A 25,555-nucleotide genomic window follows, 5' to 3' on the forward strand; every position below is an offset into this window, starting at 1 on the left:
GTCAAGCCCTCCTAGTAAGGGCATCCATGCAAAATTTTGGGGTGAATTAAAGAAGTAGCATATTACTGTCATCTTCTGTGATTTTTTAAAACCTCTCTGTTTAGCCAATAGCCTTGATACTCTGTGCTCTCATCCAAGTTCTAACTAGAGTTGACCTACCTTCTAAAATCCAGCAAAATGAACTAGCTGTTGCTACTTTGTCCATAGGACAATTTATGGAACTAATTCTACAGAGATAATATTTTCCTTATATTATCCACACTGACATTTTTGAAGGCACATACAAGGCAGTGGTCATCACGAGTGCTGGTATATGGTCTCAAATTTATTGTCTGTGTTTCTTTTATACTTTGCCATTATAGCATCAGTTTTATATCCAGTGTTCCCTTAAGGAATGTATGTTTTGAATGTATGTTTTGAATGGAGAAATGTATCCCAAAATTCAGAGGAGTATAAAAATTGAAGAATAATTATTTTTGAAAGGCTGTAATCTTCATGATTACATCCCAAATTTTAGGAATTTGAAAGGGTCTTTCTGACTCCATACAACCATCATTACCACATTCAGTATTAACTTGGGGATTAGTTAAAATCATATTAGATAATGAAAACTTTTGAAATACATTATTATCTGATCTTACATTTGGCGATTAAATTAATAATAATAATAATCCTTATTCTACATATTAAATTTGTTCCTCTCTTTCAGTTAAATTTACAAGCTACTTTAGAATTCAAAATATAAAAACAACATCTAATCAGTAACAAAAAGAACACTACAAACCATAAACAAGGCAATAAAGTTCACAAGATACAATAAAGTCAATATCATATTCATTTAAACTTAGAATGTTTAAACTTAGAAGGAAAAGAATGTATGTCTGAGCCATATGGGCAAATAATCAAACCAGGTATAAGTCCATTTCCTAAATTCCTTATACAAATAATGTTTTTTAACCTAAACTGAACAAGCTAAATATGAATGGAACACCTTTTAGGTTTATCCATATGATTCACTTATCTGCCTAAGAATTCTGTTTTTCCTACCTTTCCTGCAGGAAGCCCTGGAAAGCATAAATGGATCTCTATCTGATATGGCCAGCTGAGGCTTTTCACCTGGGTCTTGGACCAACATTCTAACCATTCCACAGAGTTGACTGTTAACCTTAAATACAGGATGGATTGTTGCTTGGATGGATTTACTCTACATGAATCAGTTCTAGTCTCAGAGAACTCAGTTGGATCGGAGAGATCTTGTAATTAATCTTTGAAGAATAAACAGGACTTATGCATGACAAATTATACCAAAAGAAGCTTCTTAGGGTTCTGAAACAAGAAAAAGGCAGGCTTGCTTTAAAACAAAAACAAAAAACTTACTCGGCCTACTAGTACAGGATCCGGTCCAGTGTATTCTTCTATTACAAAGAACTGGTTCCATACCCATCCTCTTTTTGACCTCTGGAGAACTTGTCCTTCCTTTCCTTTCTCATGATGACTATGGAGTGATGGCCTTGAGTGGTTTAGTTTGTCTGTCGCCATAACAAAGCTGTAGCACAGCATTCCCAGACAGATAAGGGCAGCATGTAAACAGTGGTCTTCCTTCATTTTTGGTTAATGTATAGGCACCAGAGTATTCCCCAATTTTTCCCTTTCTTCTCAAAGGGTCACCACAACAGTAAAAAGGAATACTATAATCCTCTGGAAATTTCACAGGTTTTTTGTAACCAAGACGTCAGAGTTCCTTAAGTCCATCACTTTAACTCTGTGTAGACTCCAAATTGTTTCCTAGAGAAAGGAGAAGAGCCAGACAGAGGACAAAATTAGTTCCCTGTGTTTATTCTAAGCTCAGCATTGCAGAAACATAGCAGGTAACAAAAGTTTAATAGATCACTGAAACATGATGCTGTTTCTTTCCCAAGATGATAATATAAATTAAATATAAAGACATTACGTAAAGTTATTCTCTCAGATGATCAAGATTGGATTTCTTCCCTAGGTTGGAAACAATAATCCAAGAATATCTAGATTTGTCAGGATATCATATTCTTTAATAACTTTCTCAAAAATATAACATATTCAGTGGAAAATTTCCAGAACTGTAGGGCAGACATTTTACTCTTCTTCTTCTTCTTTTTTTTTTTTTTAATGGAGGGAATGTTAAAAAGTTTGAATTTTTGGGCACAGACTTTCAGGGGTTTCTGTGGCCCAAAGTCAGATCTGAACTGATACTTTTTAAACAGAGGCTTATTGGTGCCTTTGGGGGGCAGTAAAGACCACATCTTCATTCAATAAAACATCATTTCTGATGTCAGGAGTGAAGGCCCATCTTTTCTGATATCAATAAACTAGAGCAGAAGACTGTCTCATTGTCTTCAAAGTAGTTCATCCTAGGCTGCAGAAGCAAAATGGTATCCATCAGAACATGAAGAGTTTTCTCTAGGGGGTATACCCTCCTGCAAGTATAGGATTTTAATGATGCTATGAGTTGTTTCAGACATTTTCAGCCACCCAGAGTCACTTCAATACTGAGATGGGTGGTGTATAAATAAAATAAATAAATAAATATTTTGGCCTCCCTGCTGCTGATGAAATCCCCAACCAAGGTCAAAAACTGTGGGGCACTATCTTCAGAGAGACAGTGAACCTGCTAGGCCAAAACTTGGTGGTGCTGTATTTATTTATTTATATTTCAAAATTCTATTGCCACCCATCTCCCCCAAAAGGGGGACTCTAAATTATGGTATTAAATTCCCAATCCTTTTTCAGCTTCATAGCACAAGGTATACATGGTCAGATAGTGGTGGATTTGGATAGGCTGTTTATAATCTTAGCTATTCTATTGCCTCTCTATTTTCAGCTAAGCCAGCCTTGTACTAGAAGTGCGAGAGATGTCTGTACTTTCATCCAACTAGTTTCTATTGTACAAAACAAAGTTAAACCCAATTCCTCGTTCATTAAACAGCCTGCAATCACTATCAGATCCTTTAGTGCAGTAAGGCTACCACGTTTTTTTGACAGTGTGGATAAAAAGAAAGAAAAGTTACTGCCTGTAAATGTGGTTTTATTTTTAATGTGGTTTTATCTTTATTTGGTATGTCCACCCTAAAGAAACTTCTCCTTTTAACAGAAAGTTCTTTTTAACCGGAAGCAGTATAAATAAATAGAAATATAAGGAAGAAAATAAGTTGAGCATTATTTAAAGCATCTCTATTTCATCAAATACTTCAATAAGAACATTTTTGCTTTCTTTTTTAAGTTTAACTGAGCTCCGACCATTTACTTGGCTGTTGCTCATTACATCCAAACTATGTATAATTAGCACATAAAATGGATAATTCCCACTTCCTAATCTCAGAAACATCAAAGAGCAGGATGTACCTGAATAACAGGCTATATTTCATAACCTGTGAGCTGTTGGGCAGATCACAGGAGCAGATTTGCTACCGAAAATAACTTCAGAAGTTATTTTGCTGATCATAAACAGACCCTTCTAGCATAGCTCTTATCATGGTGCTGGATTCTTACAGAACATCAGAAAATACATTATAAAGGAAGCCTTACATATTACTTTATTATTCTCCTTAGAATAAGGAGGATGATGGGGGAAATTTAAAGAAGATAAATGAAATGTATAAGCAAATTTTCTGCCACCAGACGATTAATTTCAAATGATGCCATCCACACTAGGTATGTGAAAATCATCAAATATTTCCCCTAACATCCACAATGTAGTTTAACTGTATTACTGGGATGGTAATGTAATTATATGGAAAGCCTGTAGAAACATTGGAAGGGGAAGCTGCAGATATATGAAAGTATTTACTATCAGTTGTTCAGGCATGAAAAAACTGAACACAAAACATTAACCACACATCTAAGCCATTATCTTTAATTTACTAATTAGGGCTTAATGCAGTAATCACTTGCAATCCCTTTATTTTTCAAAATGTCTCTGTGTAGAGGAAGGAATGGGTCTATTTTGAATTAAGCCCTGCTATATCTGGGCTTGCTGAGATGAAACAGCAAGTTTCCTTTGAGCACACAACCCAAAGTCTTTCATTTCATAAGCCCTTTTCATCTAAACAATAGTGGTATGTCAGCCCCCATGCCCCTTGCCTTTAGCTTCTTCTAAAAGCATCTGGTTTTCTAACCATTCTTATTAAATACTGTAAAAAAGTACACCCAGGGATTAGGATCATGGAAAGCTCAAAGTATACAAGAATGTAAGAAGAAGCATACTGGATCAGACCAAAGCTCGTTTAATTCAGCATTCTCATTCCTAAAGTGACCAACTTAGATGCACATGAGAAGCCCTTTCCCAATGCTTGTTTTGAATCTCAGAGCAACAGATCCTGGAAGCCTCATTTTTGTGTGAAACTCAAGACAGTGTAGATGGACCAGACATCTGCTTTGGTATAAGATGGACAATAATGATCATTTTGCTATCTTTTACCAGAAATAAAAGAAGAAAGAAAAGCCACCATAGAATGAATGTGAATGTGTGTGTGTTTGTGCATGTGTATACACACACATGTACACACCAAAAAGAAAACAAAATGTCAAAACCCATTTGGGGAGGGCGTATATATTAGTAAAATGCATACTTGAAGGGCAGTTCATGTTCTTAGTACCATCTAGCAGACTACTGCAATCTTTGTGAGGCTGTTCTTGTCACCATTCAGAAACTACAAATGGGCAAAATGCAGCCCAGAACTGGTTCCCAGTGCAGTGTTGGTGAATAAAAGTTGCCATAGTCATATTACATCTGGGCTGCAGGCTGTGCATTGGTTATCAATAGGTTATACGTGCAATTCACTGTGTTGGTTTTAATCTACAGTATAAGGCCCTACATGGCTTGACTTTCAGTACAAGTACATGCTGGACCCACTTCTCCACACGGAATTGACCCATCTGATCGGTCCTCACTTGCAATATCTATCAGGGTCTTCTGTTACATGAAGGGGCCCACAGCCAATGTTTTTCAGTTGCAGCCCCTATATTTTGGAACAGTCTTCCCTTTGAGGCCCAGCTAGTGTCCAACCTGATGGCCTTCTAGAAGTTAGTAAAAACTGTGTTATTCTGGAGGTTGTTTAGGGAATGATGAGCAGACACTGTCTGACTTTGGTATTATGGATTGTGGATTTAGCATTGGTTTTGGTGTTTCTGTTGTAAACCACCCCAAGTCCAGGTGAATTATGGAGATAAATAAGTGCTTAAATATGCATAAAGCTCCCATCCAGAGCTCCTTACAGAATAATACTTGAAAAGCAAAAGGCTGGGCAGCACTGGAAGCACCAGGAGATAAAGGAGGCACTAATTAGTCCTGATACATTTATTAAGAACGTTGAAGAAGGTTTAGATAAAAGTGGAAATGAATATTATATTTTTTTAATTTGCAAATGATGACATCAGTCTCCTTGCTCTTCCCTATCACAGAGCCCAAAGAAAATAATAGGAACAGAGATGAAATGTGAAATGAAAAGAAAATAAAACGGATTAGTGCAGCTCTTGGTGTTGACATTTTAAAACTAAAATGTATACTCAACATTAAAAAGCACAGTTCTGTAAAATATCGAGGTATCCTCTCTCTAAAGCAAGCAAGCAAGCAAGCAAGCAAAATCCTTTTAAGAAAAACACGTCTGTTTCCTTTTCTTTCCAATAAGTATATTAATTTCACACAGCAAAACTTCCACATAAATTTTCTAAAAGGTGAAGGGAGATAACAGTGCTCATTTGGTGACAAGATTACAAGGCTAGAACTTAGAAATAATGTCTGGCCAAAGGTCTTCCAGTGTGTTCTCTGTCTACAGATATAATCTTAGTTGGACCAAAATATATATCCACAGAGTGCCTTTTCAGTTGACATTCATTAGACTAAATAATCTCTTAGCTTTGTCTAACTGGCACTTCTGCATGATAAAATGGTAGCTATCCACTGGAATATAGACTTCATAAAGCAGGTTCTGAGAGTCTACCAAATAATAACCTCATGAAAGATTGTATAATTCCAAGGCAGTTTATAGAAATGAAGGGGGGGGGGGTTCTTCTTTCCATTAGAGTGGTACATTCATTCTGCTAAATGTAGCTAAATGCCTGATGCTACAGAAAAGCAACATTCACTTTCTCCAGCCAGAGTAAAGCACAGGGGGAAAATCTGCTCTTAATTAAAAGTGGTGGTGCCATGCCACTAACTCACTCATACCACCACAACTTGTGGGACATGGCAACAATAGGAATTGGGCAGGAAGGGTTTAGGGACACCTGCTTGAAGGTGCCAGAGAGGCTGACGCATCCATCCCTGCGTGCATCTGCAAGTGTGCCCTCTATTACGGTTATTTATGGAAGCATGCATTTGCAAATATGCAGCAATGCTGGTATAAATAATGCTATTCCATTGTGCTACACCGTGGAATAAACAAATGTCTGTGTTCCCCAACTCTGTATCAATGAACTGAATTATTATGGAAAAGTGTTTAAGTAAGCTTGCTTCCCTGCTGAGAATTTTTATGAGGCAACGGGGAAAAAAAAGGATCAGTCCGCTTGGTTATTAGCAGTCCTGCATTCCTCCAGTAATTCAAGAATTCTCTTACATTTCAAGAAATTAGAGCTTGCATGGATTAAAACTTCTGAGTTGGATGGTTAAATGCACTAGGTCAGTAGTGATAGAAACTGTTCAATTTGATTCTAGGTTCAGTTGTAGGTTTAATTCCAGTTAAGAAGAGCCTTGCTAGACAGGGCCATTTTTCTGTGTCATATGGTGGTCAGCTAGAAACTCATAAGCATGGACAGGAGTGTAGTAAAGATTTTCCACTGTTCCTCCTAACACTTTATCTCCAACACAAGTCACATGTAATTCCAGAGGTACCACACAGCTGTCAATACCAGTGGCCATTAATTGACCATCTTCCATGGCTCTCTATTGTCCTCTTTTAACACCCTCTAAATTAGTGGTTATCACCACAATGCATGACAGCAAATTCTATAACCAAATGCTTTCTTTTATCCTAAATCTCCCCTCGTATGGTTTTAATAGAAAACCCTAAGTTCTAAAACTGGCAGAGGGAGGGAAAAAAAGACCTTTTAATGACCTGCATTATTTCCTTTATCTAGATGATGATTCCCCCCACATGCCTTCCCTCCAAATTAAATTATCCCAGGTGCTGTAGCCTCCTTAGAGGGTACTCCTCTAGTATCCTAATAATTTTGGCCACAGTTCATAAATAGTTAAGTGATTCAGACAAAGGTGCTAATTTTCAGAAGAAAGGTTAAAGTAGTAGCAGTAGCATAGGAAAAAAATGCATGAGAGAAAGTCATGGAAGCAGACTGCCAGCTGGAGCTTCTTGTATTGGCAAATAAAGGCTGAAATGAGGGTGTGATGATACTAATCAGTTGCAGAAGGCTTTTTCCCTCTTTCTCAGATCTGCTTCTGATGAGCAATTCATATCTCTTCAGGATCAGGACTTTCAGGAGTTAGTGGAATTCTAGCCAGCTGGCAGAGAAGAGCTTAAAGTGACCATTCCCTCTAAAGAGGACAACTTTGGATGATGCTGGAAACTGCTCTTCCTCTGAGTCCAAAAGAGTAGGGACAAATAAGGCTTGGAACAAAGATGAAGTGAACTTAAAAGCTGGTGGGATCAGAACTTCATTGCAGAGTAATTAGGCAACATCTGGGGAAGGCATCCTACTCTGCAGATTTACTACTGTTCTCTGGCCTCCCTCAGGGGCTGCTTGCAACTAAGATTCTTCCGTGATCATCTCATGAACTTCTGTGAATCCAGATCTGTGCTCTAAGACTCTAGGACTAATTCATGACTTTATCTTCTTATTTTTTCCCTCAGGACCTGACTTTGGCCACTGAATTAAAAAGACAAAGCAGTGAAAACAGTGAACCATGCTATCTGTGAGAGGCTACTAATCACAGATTTTCTAGCCAGCTGCTTCTTTTTCTCTGCATTAGACCAGCCATGCCAATTATTTAAGAGTGATTTATAGCAATTACAGCCATAAAACAGGATAATCATTTCCAGACTATGGAATGTACTCCCTTTGGAGATAAAATTGATCTATCTTCCCCCTACAATATACACCCACAACAATGTTCAAGAAGACTTAAGAGGATAAAAACCACCACCTTAGGCCCTTTAAATAGCTTTTAGTGGGTTCTTTGTCATTTTAAAATGTTTTTAGATTTTTTTTTCATTCACTGAAAAGGGTGTGTGTGGCAATGCACATCTGTGTGTATTAAATGTGTACAAATTACATTGATGGCTCAAATTCTGCCAGTGCCAGTCTTCCAGAAAAAATAGCTTCTTGGATTTTAAAGTTGAAAGGGAAAATGCAGTTTAAAATTTCCCTATAGGGCTCCACTGAACAATTTTACTGAGATCTTTCAAAGATCAGAAAAAAATCAAGGCCCAATGCTGATAAAAAATGTCACATAATTTAGATTCACATATTGTGCTACACCATGATTTATTTTAACTATGATTTGTTGGACAAAAAATAATGCCCTGGTTCTCTTATAGCACTAAAGCATAAATTATAGTTTATAATCCACACATATATGTAAAGAATAAAGTAAAGGCATAGACATTAATTTCTATAAGTACTTTCATTTTTTTATTGCTAAACGTCTAGGACAAACTATGCTTAAAAAAACTATGATAAAAAATGCATTTTAACCTTCTTAGGCAACTTCACTCAGTATTCCAAATGTCAGCAAAAGCAACATTTTCAGTTCTCGCTGATAAAACTCATTCTCTCTCAAATCCATTTGACACTAGTAACAGTACCTGTGTCAGGTTTTCTGCCTATATTCAATTTTAATCTATGTGCAGTTGCTTGGAAGTGAAGCCGTGGTACTCATCAGCAGGTAAGAATACAACAGACGACATTCTCCAAGCTAAATCGCATGACCCAGGACATGTGTTAAAATGTAGTTTGACAATTCTTCATGAAAATGGGGTTCTTACAGTAGATGCTTCTCTTTCCTTCCAATATAGCTAGAAGTATATGTATTTATGGTGTGAGATGTGTCATGATTTTCCCCCCTCCTCTATGTTACAGTTGTTGTTTATTCGTTTAGTCGCTTCAGACTCTTCGTGACTTCATGGACCAGCCCACACCAGAGCTTCCTGTCACTCGTCAACACCCCCATCTCCCCCAGGGACGTGTCCGTCACCTCTAGAATATCATCCATCCATCTTGCCCTTGGTCGGCCCCTCTTCCTTTTGCCCTCCACTCTTCCTAGCATCAGCATCTTCACCAGGGTGTCCTGTTTTCTCATTATGTGGCCAAAGTATTTCAGTTTTGCCTTTAATATCATTCCCTCAAGTGAGCAGTCTGGCTTTATTTCCTGGACTGGTTTGATCTCCTTGCAGTCCAAGGCATTCTCAGAATTTTCCTCCAACACCACAGTTCAAAAGCATCGATCTTCCTTCTCTCAGCCTTCCTTATGGTCCAGCTCTCGCAGCCATATGTTACTACGGGGAGCACCATTGCTTTAATGATGCGGACCTTTGTTGTCAGTGTGATGTCTCTGCTCTTAACTATTTTATCGAGATTTGTCATTGCTCTTCTCCCAAGGATTAAGCGTCTTCTGATTTCCTGACTGCAGTCAGCATCTGCAGTAATCTTTGCACCTAGGAATACAAAGTCTTTCACTGCTTCTACATTTTCTCCCTCTATTTGCCAGTTATCAATCAAGCTGGTTGCCATAATCTTGGTTTTTTTGAGGTTTAGCTGCAAGCCAGCTTTTGCACTTTCTTCTTTCATCTTCATCATAAGGCTCCTCAGTTCCTCTTCGCTTTCAGCCATCAAAGTGGTATCATCTGCATATCTGAGATGGTTAATGTTTCTTCCAGAGATTTTAACTCCAGCCTTGGATTCCTCAAGCCCAGCATGTCGCATGATGTGTTCTGCATACAAGTTGAATAGGTAGGGTGAGAGTATACAGCCCTGCCGTACTCCTTTCCCAATCTTAAACCAGTCCGTTGTTCTGTGGTCTGTTCTTACTGTTGCTACTTGGTCGTTATACAGATTCTTCAGGTGGCATACAAGATGACTTTGTATCCCCATACCACTAAGAACTTGCCACAATTTGTTATGGTCCACACAGTCAAAGGCTTTAGAATAGTCAATAAAACAGAAATAGATGTTTTTCTGAAACTCCCTGGCTGTTTCCATTATCCAACGGATATTGGCAATTTGGTCTCTAGTTCCTCTGCCTTTTCTAAACCCAGCTTGTACCTCTGGCAATTCTCGCTCAATGAGAATTTGAACATTCTTTAGTGTTTCCCTTTTTTGGTATGGGGATATAAGTTCATTTTTTCCAGTTTGATGGCCATTCTTGTGTTTTCCAAATTTGCTGGCATATAGCATGCATTACCTTGACAGCATCATCTTGCAAGATTTTGAACAGTTCAGCTGGGATGCCATCATCTCCTGCTGCCTTGTTATTAGCAATGCTTCTTAAGGCCCATTCAACCTCACTCTTCAGGATGTCTGGCTCTAGCTCACTGACCACACCGTCAAAGCTATCCCCAATATTGTTATCCTTCCTATACAGGTCTTCCATATATTCTTGCCACCTTTTCTTGATCTCTTCTTCTTCTGTTAGGTCCTTGCCATCTTTGTTTTTGATCATACCCATTTTGACCTGGAATTTACCTCTGATGTTGCTAATTTTCTGGAAGAGGTCTCTTGTCCTTCCTATTCTATTGTCTTCTTCCACTTCCGCGCATTGCTTGTTTAAAAATAATTCCTTATCTCTTCTGGCTAACCTCTGGAATTTTGCATTTAATTGGGCATATCTCCCCCTATCACTGTTGCCTTTTGCTTTCCTTTCTTGGGCTACTTCTAGTGTCTCAGCAGACAGCCACTTTGCCTTCTTGGTTTTCTCTTTCTTTGGGTTGTATTTTGTTGCCACCTCCTGAACAATGTTGCGAACTTCTGTCCATAGTTCTTCCAGGACCCTATCTACTAAGTCCAGTCCCTTAAATCTATTCTTCACCTCCAGTGCATATTCCTTAGGGATATTAGTGAGCTCATATCTAGCTGATCTGTGGGTCTTCCCTAATCTCTTTAGTCTGATCCTAAATTGTGCAAGAAGAAGTTCGTGATCTGAACTACAGTCAGCTCCAGGTCTTGTTTTTACTGACTGTATAGATGTCTGCCACCTTTGGCTGCAAAGGATGTAGTCAATCTGATTTCGGTGTTGTCCATCTGGTGAAGTCCAGGTATAAAGCCATCTCTTAGGTTGTTGGAAGAGAGTGTTTGTTATGCAGAGTGAGTTGTCTTGGCAAAATTCTATCAGCCTATGTCCTACTTCGTTTTGTTCTCCCAGGCCGTGCTTACCTGTAATTCCAGGTGTCATTTGACTGCCCACCTTAGCATTCCAGTCTCCTGTGATGAAAATAACATCTCTTTTAGGTTTGTTGTCCAGTAGGTGCTGCAGATCCTCACAGAACTGCTCTACTTCAGCTTCTTCAGCATCTGTGGTTGGGGCGTATATTTGGATCACTGTGATGTTAGATGGCTTTCCCTGAATTTGAATTGAGATCATTCTATCGTTTTTTGGATTGTATCCAAGCACTGCTTTAGACACTTTACTATTAATTATGAAGGCTACTCCATTTCTTCTGTTGTCCTCTTGTCCACAGTAGTAGATCTGGTGGTCATTTGATGTGAAGTGGCCCATTCCAGTCCATTTCAGTTCACTGACGCCCAAAATGTCTATCTTTATTCTTCACATCTCACCGATAACCACATCCAATTTGCCCTGGCTCATAGATCTTACATTCCTGGTTCCAATGGTGTGTTGATCCTTAGAACATCGGATTCGCCGTTCACCAGCAGCACCGTCAGCCACTAGCCGTCCTTTCAGCTTTGAGCTAGCTGCGTCATCACGTCTGGGGCTAGTTGAACTCATCCTCTGGTCCTCCCCAGTAGCATTTTGACCATCCTCTGACCTGGGGGTCTCATCTTCCGATGGCATACCGACATATCTCTGGTTGTACTGATCCATTTAGTTTTCACGGCAAGAAACTGGGGTGGGTTGCCATTACCTTCCCCAGGGATCGAATTTAGTCTGACCTCTCTGTCATGACCTTCCCATCTTGGGTGGCCCTTCACAGTTTAGCTCATGGCATCATTGAGGTGCTGAAGCTCCAGCACCATGACAAGGTAACGATCCTTTGCTGAAGCTTTGTTACAGACTGGTGTATAAAGCGAATGCTGTGTTACATGAAAGTACAGGTAGTCCTCAGCTTACAACCTTTCGTTTAGCGACTGTTTGAAATTACATTGGCACTGAAAAAAGTTACTTATGACAGGTCCTCATGCTTACAACTGTTGCAGTGTCCCCATGGTTGCATGATAAAAAATCAGGCGCTTGGTGACCAACATGTATTTACAATGGTTGCAGCATCCCAGGGTCATGTGATCACCAATTGCAACCTTCCCAGCCAGTTTCCAAGAAGCAAATTCAGTGGGAGAAACCAGATTTGCTTAATGATTGCAGTGATTCACTTAACAACCATGGCAAAAAGGTCATAAAATCAGGCATGACTCACTTAATGACCACCTCACTTAACGATGGACATCCCAATCTCAGATGTCATTGTAAATCAAGGACTACCTGTACTACAGAAGCCTGGGAGCTCATATTGTTTCCAGCAGCATTCTACAGCATGCCCATTTTTGTTATTTGCAATCTGCCTTCCAAATAACCATGAATGAGATTGAAGGTTTTTGGAGTCAAGATACTAGAACAAGAGAGATCCCTAGATTATCTAGCATTCCACATTAATGGCATAATGGTAAAGTTAGCTGGACATGATGAGACTCAAACCAAGTAGAGAATGAAGAAATAAATTTAACGAGTTAGTGGAAAGCTGTCAGAAGGAAATTGGACAGAGATGATGGCCCAGGTTTTAATGCAGAACTGCATTATACAATTATATAATTGATGGCCTGTGAATTTTTGAAGAATAGTCCAATGTATCTCTACTAGATTCCACACTTATGATTAGGGAAATTAAAACCACTTTGACCAGTGCTGTGTTATCAAATAAATTAATAATATCCTGACCTATAGCTTGTTTTTTCCCTTAAAAATTAAAATACCAAAATAAGTGCCTCCTTCTCAGTGAATTTTGATTTCTGTAATATGGAACAGATATTGTTCAAGATACTCATACTGTTGATACAAAATGTATTTTTGAAATAATTTCATTTGTTTAAAAAAAGAACAAATGAATAATCCACTGTGACCCTTGATAATTTTCAAGAGAGCCATGGAAGAAAAGAATACTGACAAACATTGGCCTACTGGGTATTTCAACAACCAGGACAACTAGAAATCAAGGCAGAACAAATATACCCTGTGAGTAGAGATTGGAGCTACTGCAAAAAAACCTTGTGTTGGTTTCTATCTGACACACAGCCTTTCATCAAAAGAGTATCCCTCTTCCCAGTAAAGGTGGAAAGTAAATCCAGAGGATCATTGTTACTGAGAAATGCATATCCACTATTAGGCATTTTGTACAGATGGCAATTGGAGCAAAAGAAAGTACACGGGAGAGAGCTCTCTATTGTTTGTATTACAGGCTGAGAACTTCCCCAATTATAGAGTTTGAAGAGTGTGAAGAACATTAGAAGATTCTAAAGCTGTTCATATAAGTTCCTGCACAAACTGGGAGGTGCAAGCACTAATAGGGTTTGTTTCGTGGTTTAGTATAGTTACTGCACTTCTTTGTGGCTGTGATGGTGTCCAGTGTACAGAACCATCCATGCTTGTAAAATTCTTTCTGATGAGTGGGTCCTTAGCCAATCAGGGCACATCAGTAATGGGGATGTGGTAATAAACATGATCCCACCACTGCCTCAATTGTCCCCTGAAAGTATGGTGGCATCTGTCCCAGGCTTTCCACCAGCTTTGACTAGAGAGATATGCTATACTGCTTATATCCAATTGCCACAGCCATTCGGTTTCCTCAGCCTCCATTTAATTTGCAGACATGTGCCGTGTGGATCTAGTAAAACACAATTTAAACGTGTAATGGAAACAAAACAGCCCCCAAACTGAAATGACATAGAAATAGTCTTAGGGGAAGCAACAAAAAAAGTAAGACTAAAAGGTTCAGGAAATGAAAAATGGTTGTAAATGGTTTTTACGTTCCTTCGCTGCCCTCAGGGAGATGCTCTTGAGATAAATGTGATACCAGCTGTCTGTTTTTAAATATAAACTCTGCTGGAATAGCAAAACAAGCAGCATTAAACAAAGGAGTCTTATTATGGAACCTAGTGATTGATAATATCATTTGAAACAATGACTGGGCCCTTGGAGGAGTTTATTCTAAAATAATAATTGTGTACTTGTGCAACTCAGAACTAAGTGCAAAATTCATAATTCACAATGTACTCAAATTGCAATATAGCCATATGCTTTGCCCATTCAGCTTCCAGTACTTCTTGATGTTATATGGGGAAGTGGTTGTAGGGGAAATAATCCATGTCAAGTAACTGTCAGTTACTTTTTCTCATGTATTTTCACCCAGCTCTATGTGTGTTTTGTACAAGGTCACATTTAACTTAAGAGCATTCCTTTTTGCATGTGCACTCTACAGACAAGCAACAAAAATAATAACATAACAAAAATCATTGTAATTTATGCTCTGTCTAGCTGATAATCCAAATACCTGTATGTAGCAATTATAAATAGCAATGTCAATCTCGCACTCTGTCTTTCAGACAAGTAAATGTCAGGGTTGCTAAAGCCAACAGAAATGCAGAACATTTTCCTATCAATTAGGGATTAATAAACCCCTTAAGTATTAATTTGTTCTCTACGGTTGTGTTCAACATCCTTTTAATAGTTGCATGCTCAGGGTTTTTTTTAGATTTGGAAACTGGTCTTGTCATCCAAAGAAAAAATTGTTAAGGGCATGATTAGCAGTTTTTTTGGAGAAAGCCAATCATCTGTTAGAAAGCACATCCACAAAAGTTGAAAGCAAAAGGAAGTGAGTGAAAGTGAAAATTTGAACAGTACCATAAGTTTGCCTTTTCTTCCATCTGAACATCTGCTGAAAAAAAGAGGAGCATTTGACCTCTAGTGCTTTTTCTTGCCACAAGCAAAGGATTCATTCAAAAGAACCATTGGTGAGTCAAGATTTTAGGAGCAGTCTTGTTCTTGGAGAGATATGATTAATAGTCTTCCCCAGTCTGGAGTTTGTGCAAACTGTTAATTGGGGGAAAAATGCTCACCATTACATAAAGCAAGGCTGAAAGGCAATGCCCTTTGGAAGTCATGCTGAGCAGAAATCTCCTCCTCCTCTTCATTATTATTTTGATTATTCTTGTGAAATTTAATGAAAGACAACTTACTTTTGAATTGTTTTGTAAAAGAAAAGAAGGGATGTGTGGTTCTATACTTGTTCAGTTACTTAGGCCAAGAGATGTGTATGAATGTCCTGTCCTTACTTGAACAGTCATATCTCCAGCTGTCTGCTGTCTCCTTGACTTCCCACCCTTTCAATCCCCAGGTCAAATCTCAGGAGGGAATTCCTTCCACCTGGAACTCATTTCTGACTGGAATGTGTGGCAGCCAGAGAGCCTGCAGAACCATGGAATTATGTGTAAATGAAAAGAACCCAACAGCAGTCCCCTCTATCAACCTCCAAGAAAAATAAGCTAAACAAAAACATCAAGAGGAAGTGAAAAATTAAAAATGCTCAAGCACTCTGAGCATAGGGTAGAAAAGTTGAAGGAGGAATGGGGAACCTCTGACAAATTGCAAAGCATTATTTGCAAATTCACAATTGTATTTAGGGATAGGTAAATTCAAGAGACAAACTCCTCATTTCTTTCCCTTCATTTGGAGCAAAAATCCTCAAAGTGCTTTTCTACAGATGTGGCTCATCACTAGCAGTATTGATAACCCAAGTTCTCTTTCCTCAATACCACAAGACCAAACATTATCTGAAGACACCATACATGAGAGCAAGGAGTAACTTTAGCAGCTACTTTTGAAAAAGGGAGTATAATCTACAAAGTAGCCTTTTTCTAGAAATATTAAAGTTCAGGGTCAAAACATTCACCTTCTTTAAGAAACACTATGTTCAGCTCAAGAGTATAAAACCTCTTTCTCTCTTTCTTGCACCTGCACAAAGTCACAACCTCCCATTAAGTTAATTGTAGAATCACTGCCAATGTTTATGAAGGCTGGAGAAATCGACAGCTAACAATCTTCCGGAATTCTAGTGTCATTTTAATTCTGTCTTAAGAGGTCAATTAATAAACAGCTGATGGGAAGTATAATGAGTAAAAATAAATAAATCCAACTATTTCTTAAGAAGCACAAAATAGGTAAAGCAATGTCTTTAACTAAAGCAACCTCTGCTGATGTGAGTATGATTTACTGAGGAACTTATGACTAGACTGAAGCCAGAGCAGACTGTCTCTGGCCACGTTCTAAATCCACCACAAGATTTCTGAATGTGCCCTTGTACACACAAACAAATTATCCTTCGTTGTTTTGAAAAAATGGAATATTGATGGATTTCTTGTTTAATTTAGTTCCTCTCTTTCAGAGCATCCTATGTTTCTGATTTGTCTGATTTATAATCCCAGTCAGACGTATAGTGACATTTATGTATATTTATTATACACATGTGTCCTGTCCTTTAATGTTTCCTTGTCCTTGGAATTTATTTATGGTTTTTCTATGCAAGAACCAGAGTCAGAAGCCTAACTCATATATTTACATATGTTTTCTGAATCATAAATTTTCTAAACACAGTAGCTCTTCCTGTCCTTAGAACTTCAGTCATTTTCTTTCTTGCTGTTAATCCCCTTTGTCTCTATTCAAGAAATACCAGCAGGAACTAACACATTTCAGGACTCATAATTCTGCAGGTCATACAGTATGTCAAGTTTAACCTTCTTTTAAATCCCATGATGATATATTAACCTAAAGAGATGGAAGACATGAGCAGAGTCACCCACTGCATTGCATACCCCTCTGCACATATAGAATAACCATCTTTAGAAGTCTGAACATGGAGGGTCTCCTTGGGATGGATGACCTGAGAAAATCAGTGCTCATAGCTAGGTGCAGGAAGTTGTTAAATGGAGTTGTTTTTCAACTAGAATTGGTCACACTTACAAGGATATCCTTTTCTTGTGTGCTTATAGGCTGAGGAGAGGGAAAAAGCAACCCTGTTATAAAATGAAATGGGGAATGAGAGAAAAAAATACTTAACATTAATATATTCACTATTAGACAGGAAAAAAATCACTAAGGAACTGAACCACGTCCAGCTTTTAGGGCCATCAACAACCTTTTCTTCTGCAGCCACAGTGGTATGAAGAATCTGCTCCTCTTCCAATGGTATCAGAAGTAAACCTTCATTACGAGATACAGGAGAAACATTTTTGTTCAGGCCCGTGAAATCCAGAATGCAATATGGTTTTCCCACAACCATACACATGAGATGGAGCTGCAATATAAATGATACATGCTATTCTGTGGGGCTTTTTGAAATATCCTTTCTTCCACAGAACCAGAGTATAATAGACACCATTGCTGCAAGAAGAGAGAGCAGCAGGAAGTTGTCAGGAAGAAAGTGAGAACATTGTCTTTTGTAAACGTAGACCTTTGTACATTAAAAAAAGCATTAAAAAGACTCTTCCCATCAAAGTTCTAGATTAGTAATGGAATGCTTGCTGTTTAAGAAGGCCTTTCTATCAATTTATTGACTGTTTTTTAAAGCAAAATCTCATTTCTAAGGTATTCAGAATGGGGTGCACTGGTGTCAGTGGGATTTTATATTCTTTTTATAAAAGTTCTGAGGACATATGACACTTGGAGGAGGATTCAGACAGAAGAACATGATCAAGACCACCAGTAATATTCTAATTTGATAAAGCTGGCATCTAGAAACATTTCTTTTCCATGCACCAAGGATGATCAGGTTGGAGGGTATTGTTAGCTTTGAGAAGAGAAGACTGTAGGAGTATAAGATAGGGCTCTTAAAGTACCTGAAGGAGTATCAACAGAAGTCCAGGACCAAATTTCTATTTCCCAGAGTCCATAGAATAACAATTCTAGGAAGAAAATGTTGACTGAATATTAGGGGAATCTTCCACATTGTAAGAACAGTTCAGAACTGGAATCACTTAGTCATCCAAGGTGATGAGAAGGTCCCTTTCACTGGCTATGAACATACTGCTCTCTGTTGGGGTGTTTTGATCTAGATTCCTGCACAGAGCAGGGAGTATGATTCCCCTAATTTCTATGAATAAGGTCCTGCTAATAAACAGAATATTTTCCAGGGAAACACTGATGCATTACAGATACATGTGGCTTTGCAAACAACTTTAAAAGCCCCCAGATGCAAATGTCAGAATAGCTTGCTACCTTTTCTCCAGAATACCCAGAAGCTTGTTCCTGCATTAAACCCCATGCTCTCTGAAGACTACTTGTAGACTGGTCCTTGTGTTCTTTGACCCCTTGATGTAGGTTGAACAGTATTTCTAGAAAATAGTTTTCTTTTTAAAAAAAACCTGTTCAATCATGTCTGCTTCTTGGAGACTGCCTGGACAAGTCCCTGCAGTTTTCTTGGCAAGATTTTCAGAAGTAGTTTGCCATTGCCTCCTTCCTAGGGCTGAGGGAGAGGGACTGGCCCAAAGTCACCCAGCTGGCTTCATGCCTAAGGCAGGATTAGAACTCAAGGTCTCCTGGTTTCTAGCCTGGTGCCTTCACCACTAGACCAAACTGGCTCTCAGAAAATACTATAGTCTGGACTAATTTTGAGCTAGCCTCTTCAGCTGTTGTTTTTTTGTGAATGAACACAGCACTGCCAAAACTATTACCAAAACTGGGTTCTGCCCACTACCACACTAATGTAACTGTGTAGTTTCTTGTGTATAGAATTCCCAACTAATAACAATAACCTTATGTTTAGTACATTAAAAAAAAATTACTACCCGAATAAAATTAATTTTTACAACCTGTTGTAATCCTAATGATCAACAAAAGCAAAATACATATGCATATACATATATATTTCTTGCAATCCATAGATCAACCCATCAACATACAAAAACTTGATTAGAAATAATTCAGATACAGATAATACTATACAATGTAGTCAAATTAAATCTACTGTAAGGGAGCTCTAAGACAGCAAAAATGTGTCCTTATTACCAAAAAGATAGCCACCGTTAATAACACTCCTGGAATCTTATCATATTTATTTATCATTAAATTTAGCAGACTTTCATGGGAATATAACTAATAGTAGGGCAGTCCTTTTCTGATGGACTCCAGCATAAAAATTATGAAACAAGACACTATATTTCACTGTGTATAGCTCTTGGTTATTGCATGAATAAACTAGCAAGTAAACATGCAATTAATACCACATTTAGTTTCACCTATATGTGAAAGATTAGTCCTAGGATAATATGGAGATGTGCAAATCATAGTAACACCATAGAACTTTATCATACATTTCTGAGCAGCCTTGACTGCTGAACATGTTATGTCTTCCTGTGATCCTAAGACTTTAATGTGGTACACTAATAGCAGGGATAAAATCAAGACTCTGGATAAAAGAGAAATTTCAATGTTATTTGGGCCTCAACCAGAGAAAACATCTAACCAACCATGGCTGATCTAGAATGCTAAGCAGAATCAATTATGGGAGATAAATGACCATCTCTTGACCAAGGTTGAATGATAGACTGGGAAGTTTAAAAGAAAAGGAAAAAGAAAACTTCCTGGGCAAAGGCTAGGGAAAATCATTTCTGTTCCATGCCAAAGAGACTGAATTGATAGGTCCTTGAATTCAGCAGGAAACCTGTTCAATTTCCTTATTCTCTAAATGACATTTAGAGAAAAGTGTTATCCCCCTTTTATCTCCTAGGCCTTATTTATATGCACAGAAGCATAGAGTGCAGAAATTGCTACCATATTTTGGGTTCACTAGGATTTCTGATGAGAAATTCATTGATACAAGCTTGAAAAAAATGTAAATAATTAGTAAATTCATAGAGACATAATAAAGTTTATTGAAGGAAATAAGCAAAGCTGTTTTCTGATATTATGCACATGCTAGATTTTCAAGCCATTTACTCGTGTGATTGTCATTTGTTCCCATCTCACTGCCAAGCTACGTTCTGGCTTTCCTATTACAGTACAATAGAGGACCAGCTCTAGCTTGACACAAAATTGAGCTATGGAGATGTTATGCATACGTGTGCATTTTAAGGGATTATCTCACCATGCAATCATCTCTTCAAAGGTCTAGAGTTTCTCTGGCTTCCCATGTTCCCATTAAATCCTAGAGGAAGTCATCAGGGAACTTTTTCTCGGGCCAGATCCATAAGCGGAGTGAATATTTAGTGAATACGATACAGTAATTTTGTCTCAATAACAATAATTGCATGTGAATATTTCATCTTTGAGGGAGCTTTGATGATTTAGGTATTGAAACAGGAAATTTCTTTCCTGAGTAAGCACAGCAGGAGAGAAAATCTTTTCAAACAGGAACAACAACAACAACAACAAAAAGATGGGGTTAGAAATGGAAAATGCAAATGCCACATGGACACTCAGTTTTACATGCCAGTCAATGTAAATAGAGCTTATTTGCTCTTCCTTTGTGGGGGTGGAGAGCGCAATAGACATAAGTGACAATGTGTACACCCAGAATCACTTAGGCAGGAAACAGCATTGCATCCACAACAACTTTTCTTAGCTTTCAAGTTTCAAACACCCAAGAAAATCAATAGGACACTTCTGGGGACTAACTCCTGCTTGAATCTGGTTTGGCGAGTGGAGGGAGGGCTAACAAATCCATTTTCTCTTCCTTCCTCTGCAATTTTCAGAATGAAAACAGCATCTGTTTCAAAATCCTACAAACAGGATGCTTCAATATTCTAAACATCTCAAACAATGGTCCAGGAAGACTTTTTGCATCCCATGAATCACAAAATGCAGCTATGAACAATGTGTGTGTGTATCTTATATATCTATCCATATCCATATCCAAAGTGACTGTTGGAGTTGTGAATCACTCACAAGCTAACAGAACTGTCATTAGGACTCAACCATATCTGGGTTCAGGTTCAGGGACCTACAGCCCAAAGGGATTTCAATTTCACTCAGCAAGTGTCCTTAAATACTCTACAGCACTCCTGTCCTATTTTGCCTTCTCCTTCCCATAGAGGGTGGTTTTTGTGTGTGTCTGTGTGTGTGTGAAATGAAAATAGCATTCCAGGAAACTCACTATGATGTGGCATTTTACTTGGGTCTAATAAAGACATTACTCCTCTCTAGCTTTTGGATATTCCCTTCATGCACCCCATAATGATGGATGCCCAGACAACCTATAGAAACTAGATCATATTCTTTTGTTTACCAAATACTGTATTGACATTTCAAGGCTGTGATCATGCATCCATTATCTCCCCCTGCTGACTAAAATGGATTCTCAACCAAGGCCACTGAGAGAGAAAGAAAACATAAACACGCATGCATTTCTATCTCCTGTTTTGAAGTGATGGTGTACAAAACCTGGCAAATTATTTCTATTTCCCTCTACTTTTCTATTGTATCTGTAGAATCCTTACTTTTATAGAGTTTCCAAAGAAATGAAAGCCCTTGTTAAGGAGCACACCAGGGGCTGATCATTAAATTTCTGCTAGCACTTCCTCTGCTTCAGCTAGGCAGAAGAAAAATAGATGGAGGCAAGTAGATTGTAGAACAAAATCAAAGATGATTGAGAGATTAAGCTTGAACGCTGTGCCAAGATTTGACTTGCTATTTCTCAAAAGTTTTCTTCCCCTGCAAAAGGGACTTTGTTTTTCAAGGTGCTTGAGAAGTTCAAGCATGTATTCCCAGCCCTGCCTCACATGCATATGTGCTTGATGTTGTTGTTTTTTTATAAAGGTACAAATGCACATACACATCACATATATCCTTTTAATTATTTGGCATTGTAATTGCTGCTTTTTGTTTGTTTGTTTGTGCCATTCTATTGTTTTACTAGCAGATTATTACTGGAGTTAGGGTAATTTTTATTTAACTATGCCCCCTTTGCTGTATTTCTATATTCCTTCAGGGTTCTGTGAGTCTAAAAGATTTGGCAGCATACAAATTAAAAAGCAAAACAAAACACTTTGCAATACAGGGGCCTCACACCATCCCCTAGCCCTTGCTTATCACCAGATATTTCAAGTGGTCCTGAGATATAGTATGGATTAAGAGAAATCTGGCCCATGTCAGTTCGGCATATTTTCACCTATTAATTCATTCTGCTTAACTTCTCAAAGAAGAAGTAAAACATTTATGTATACACACAGAACATCCATCATGGCTGTTTTACAGAAGTTCCAGCAAGCCTTTCCTTAATTTATGGAGTTCCTTGAATATACTTATTTGAAATACTGGTAAACCACACACAACACTTTGCATTCTAGGCAGTGCACAGCAACAAAATATCTGTTGTACAATAAACAAATAAATAAATCATAGAAAGACCTGATATTTTTTTTTTAAAAAGCCACACATTTTATTAAAAAATCAAAGAAGTTATATAATTTTCTGAATGTTTACCTGTTTACAGACTTTTCTAGCCAGAAGCAGTAGTCCCCTCCATTTGGTAGCAGCAACGTAGCAGAGCAATGTGCTCTAGCGGGTCATTTGTGATTTTGCAGATGTCCCTACCCTGAGATTATTTAAAGGTCTGTAGAGACTCAACACATATTAAAACATGTCTATCTGCTTGACTATCAAATGGGCTTTATTGACTTATGATACTAATTGCTCCAGTTTGCCTGAGCTCTTGAATGAATGGCATACATAAGCCTTTCTCAACTTTTTGACCCTGAAGGAACCCTTGAAATATTTTTCAGGCCTCAGGGAACCCCTGCACATTCAGGCTCAAAGATAGGCCAGAAGTTACAAAATTATTATATTCATTTCATGTATAGGCCTGTATATAAGCATGAACAGTGTTCTTAAACTAAAGAATGAAACATGCCTCTTTAATGTGAAGTTGCCCAAATTTGAATTTTTTTTTTTACATAAATTGTGATCTCCCAGGGAACCCCTAGTGACCTCTCATGGAATCTGAGGGTTCCACAGAACTCTGGTTGAGAAACCCTGGCATATACACTTAATTGTCTGGTGGGTTTTCTCCCTTTACTAAGGAATTTCACAAAGCATAAGTTGTTAGCTGCCAGAAATAAGATTATGAACACTCAAGGACATTTTGAACAGAAACAAAGCAGCCATCAAGCAGAACATCACTATCTTGACTATGAAACAATATAAATTAGTCTGCTAAACACTGCATGATAATGTCATAGTCCCCTGAACCGTATTATAGGCATCTCAGTTCAAATAAGGACATAATGTTAAAGGTATCTAAGAAGGCTTGTGGTAGTATTGTAAATACGCTCATGTTTCAAGAACAAGCATATTTTGTTTTAGGCCAGTACTACTGGGTATGGAAGAGTGCAAAATAACAGACTGCAAGAAACGGTACATTTTCTTATCCTAATACTGCACTACCCTGCCAGTAAAAGTTACTCTGTGAATTCACCATTGTAGATTTTGTAATCCAAATTCTAATATCACCAGATTCTTTGGATTTAGCCAGCTGCATCAGACTGTCCTCTGTGCTATAGTTTGGGACTCTACCTTGCCCAGCGAGGCACAGGAGAATCAGTAAAAGAGCCAAAGAAAAAATTACAACAGCTAAAAGCTCAAGTAATGATGAAGGAAGAGAGAGGCACTCAGAAGGAGACAGGATGGAGATCTTATCTCAGAGTTGGGCAATCTGGGGACTTCACATGACCCCCACTCCAATGTTTTAATCCCCCAGGCTTGTGCTACCCAAATTCCCTCCCTTTAGTGTTGTGATTTTTTCTTCTCTTTGGCAGTTGAAGAAGGAAACATTTCTGTCATTCTCCTTGTCCCTTGGCCCCCAAATAAAAGGGGCCACTGTTTACTGCCCCAGACATTCTGGCAATATCAGATTTAAAATCTAACCAGTCTGGAAGGCAACTTGGAGAAAGCTGCAGTCGGTTAAGGATGTTCTAATATTTTATAGCTGTACAGAGATTGACGAGCACAAGCTTTTGTGATCTAGCATCTTACCTTCACCCTTTGGAAGCCTGTTGCCAATTAAAATATAATATTCCATCCATTTGAGCAAATTAACAGTTCCAGTGAAGCTTTTGTTTTTGCACAGATGTGTATTTAATAACCCAAGACTTTCTGGAAAAGAAAAAAGGGAGGACAAAGAAGTCAAGATGCAAGTCAGAGTGACAACAGAGATGCAAAAAAGAAGAAATTAACTTTTAATTATCCTTCCCTTCCTTGAATGTGCTGTAGAAAAGGAACAGCATCTTGGGCCCAAATCAGAGTTAACAAATAACAGATGCAAACATGTTTTCTGGGAAAATGTTCCCATAATTAAAGCAATACAGATCAGCAATCAGTATCCCATTACCTTCAAAATAAAATGTAAATTCACAAAAGATATGCTCAGGAGCATCATCATGAAAACAAAAATTCTGTAGCAACAGTAGAATCTTACTGCTGGGAATTAACTGTCCGTTAGGTAGATCTCTATCTCTAATATTTTTGGGTGCTGTAATACAAATTAGACAAAATAGGCATTATTACTTAGTGTGGGATGACATTCAATTTCTAGTCTCTAAGACTGCAAACGACTCTAAGGGCTGAAGAAATGGAAGACCGTGGCACATCCCTAACAGCAAACTGTAGAGTTAGAAAAGTTGTTTCCAAAAAACAAACTGAATAATACCCACACTGTTATATAATGTTAAAATAAAAACCCAGGGTCAGATTGGTCTGCTGAAAAAGACAGCATGAGGTTGCTGGTCTATCTGTTGAGTCACTTTGCAGATTGAATTTCTGCTTTTTCCTAGTCTAGATAATTCTTCTGGTATAAAAATAAAATCCATAGGTTATGCATACAATTGAGCAAGCCATGCATCATTAACCTATTTCTGATTCTATAGAAAGCTTATTTGGATCTGGTTGCTGAAATAATATTATTCCATGTGCAAAAATTTACAGAAGGTTTTTTTCCTTGACTTAAGAGTGCTTCCAGGAAAAGATGGGAAGAAACCATTTTCTGAGATATATATGTTTACTTCTGACCATTTGTTTTGTTGTGACATGGTTTATCATGGCTTCAAATCCTGCCTTGGACCATTACTGTATATACTGACCTTTTCTAACAATAAATCTCTTAAAATATATTCTCTTCAACTTAAAGCACTCTATTAAATATAGCTGAAAATGCTTTGTGACACTTAAATCTACAAACATTCAAGAACTGTAGAGGAGGGGGAAAATGTCTGGGGAATTTTTATCTAAGGATTTTGTCAAGAGAGGACAAAAAATACCATCTAGTTTGCATACCTCAAGATATCATGTCATAAAGCAACATCCACTCACAACACTAGGTTCAGACTTAGCATTTTTCTTATTAATAAGCCCTGCTGCTATTTA

At 38.1% G+C, this 25,555-nt stretch overlaps 1 protein-coding gene across 1 annotated transcript in view; it reads right to left on the reverse strand.

Moving 5' to 3' along the window:
• Positions 1-25,555, reverse strand: part of CDH11 (cadherin 11) — a 121,144-nt gene that overhangs the window by 41,056 nt on the left and 54,533 nt on the right. Inside the window, exons 2-3 of the mRNA XM_063312713.1 lie at positions 24,170-24,289; positions 1,378-1,785 (exon numbers count right to left, since the gene is read on the reverse strand). Of these exons, the coding sequence (XP_063168783.1) occupies positions 1,378-1,605 (228 nt within the window). The 5' untranslated portion in view covers positions 1,606-1,785; positions 24,170-24,289. The remainder of the gene's footprint in view (positions 1-1,377; positions 1,786-24,169; positions 24,290-25,555) is intronic.

Source organism: Candoia aspera, chromosome 11 (assembly GCF_035149785.1).
Source record: "Candoia aspera isolate rCanAsp1 chromosome 11, rCanAsp1.hap2, whole genome shotgun sequence".
Taxonomy (NCBI): Eukaryota; Metazoa; Chordata; class Lepidosauria; order Squamata; family Boidae; genus Candoia; species Candoia aspera.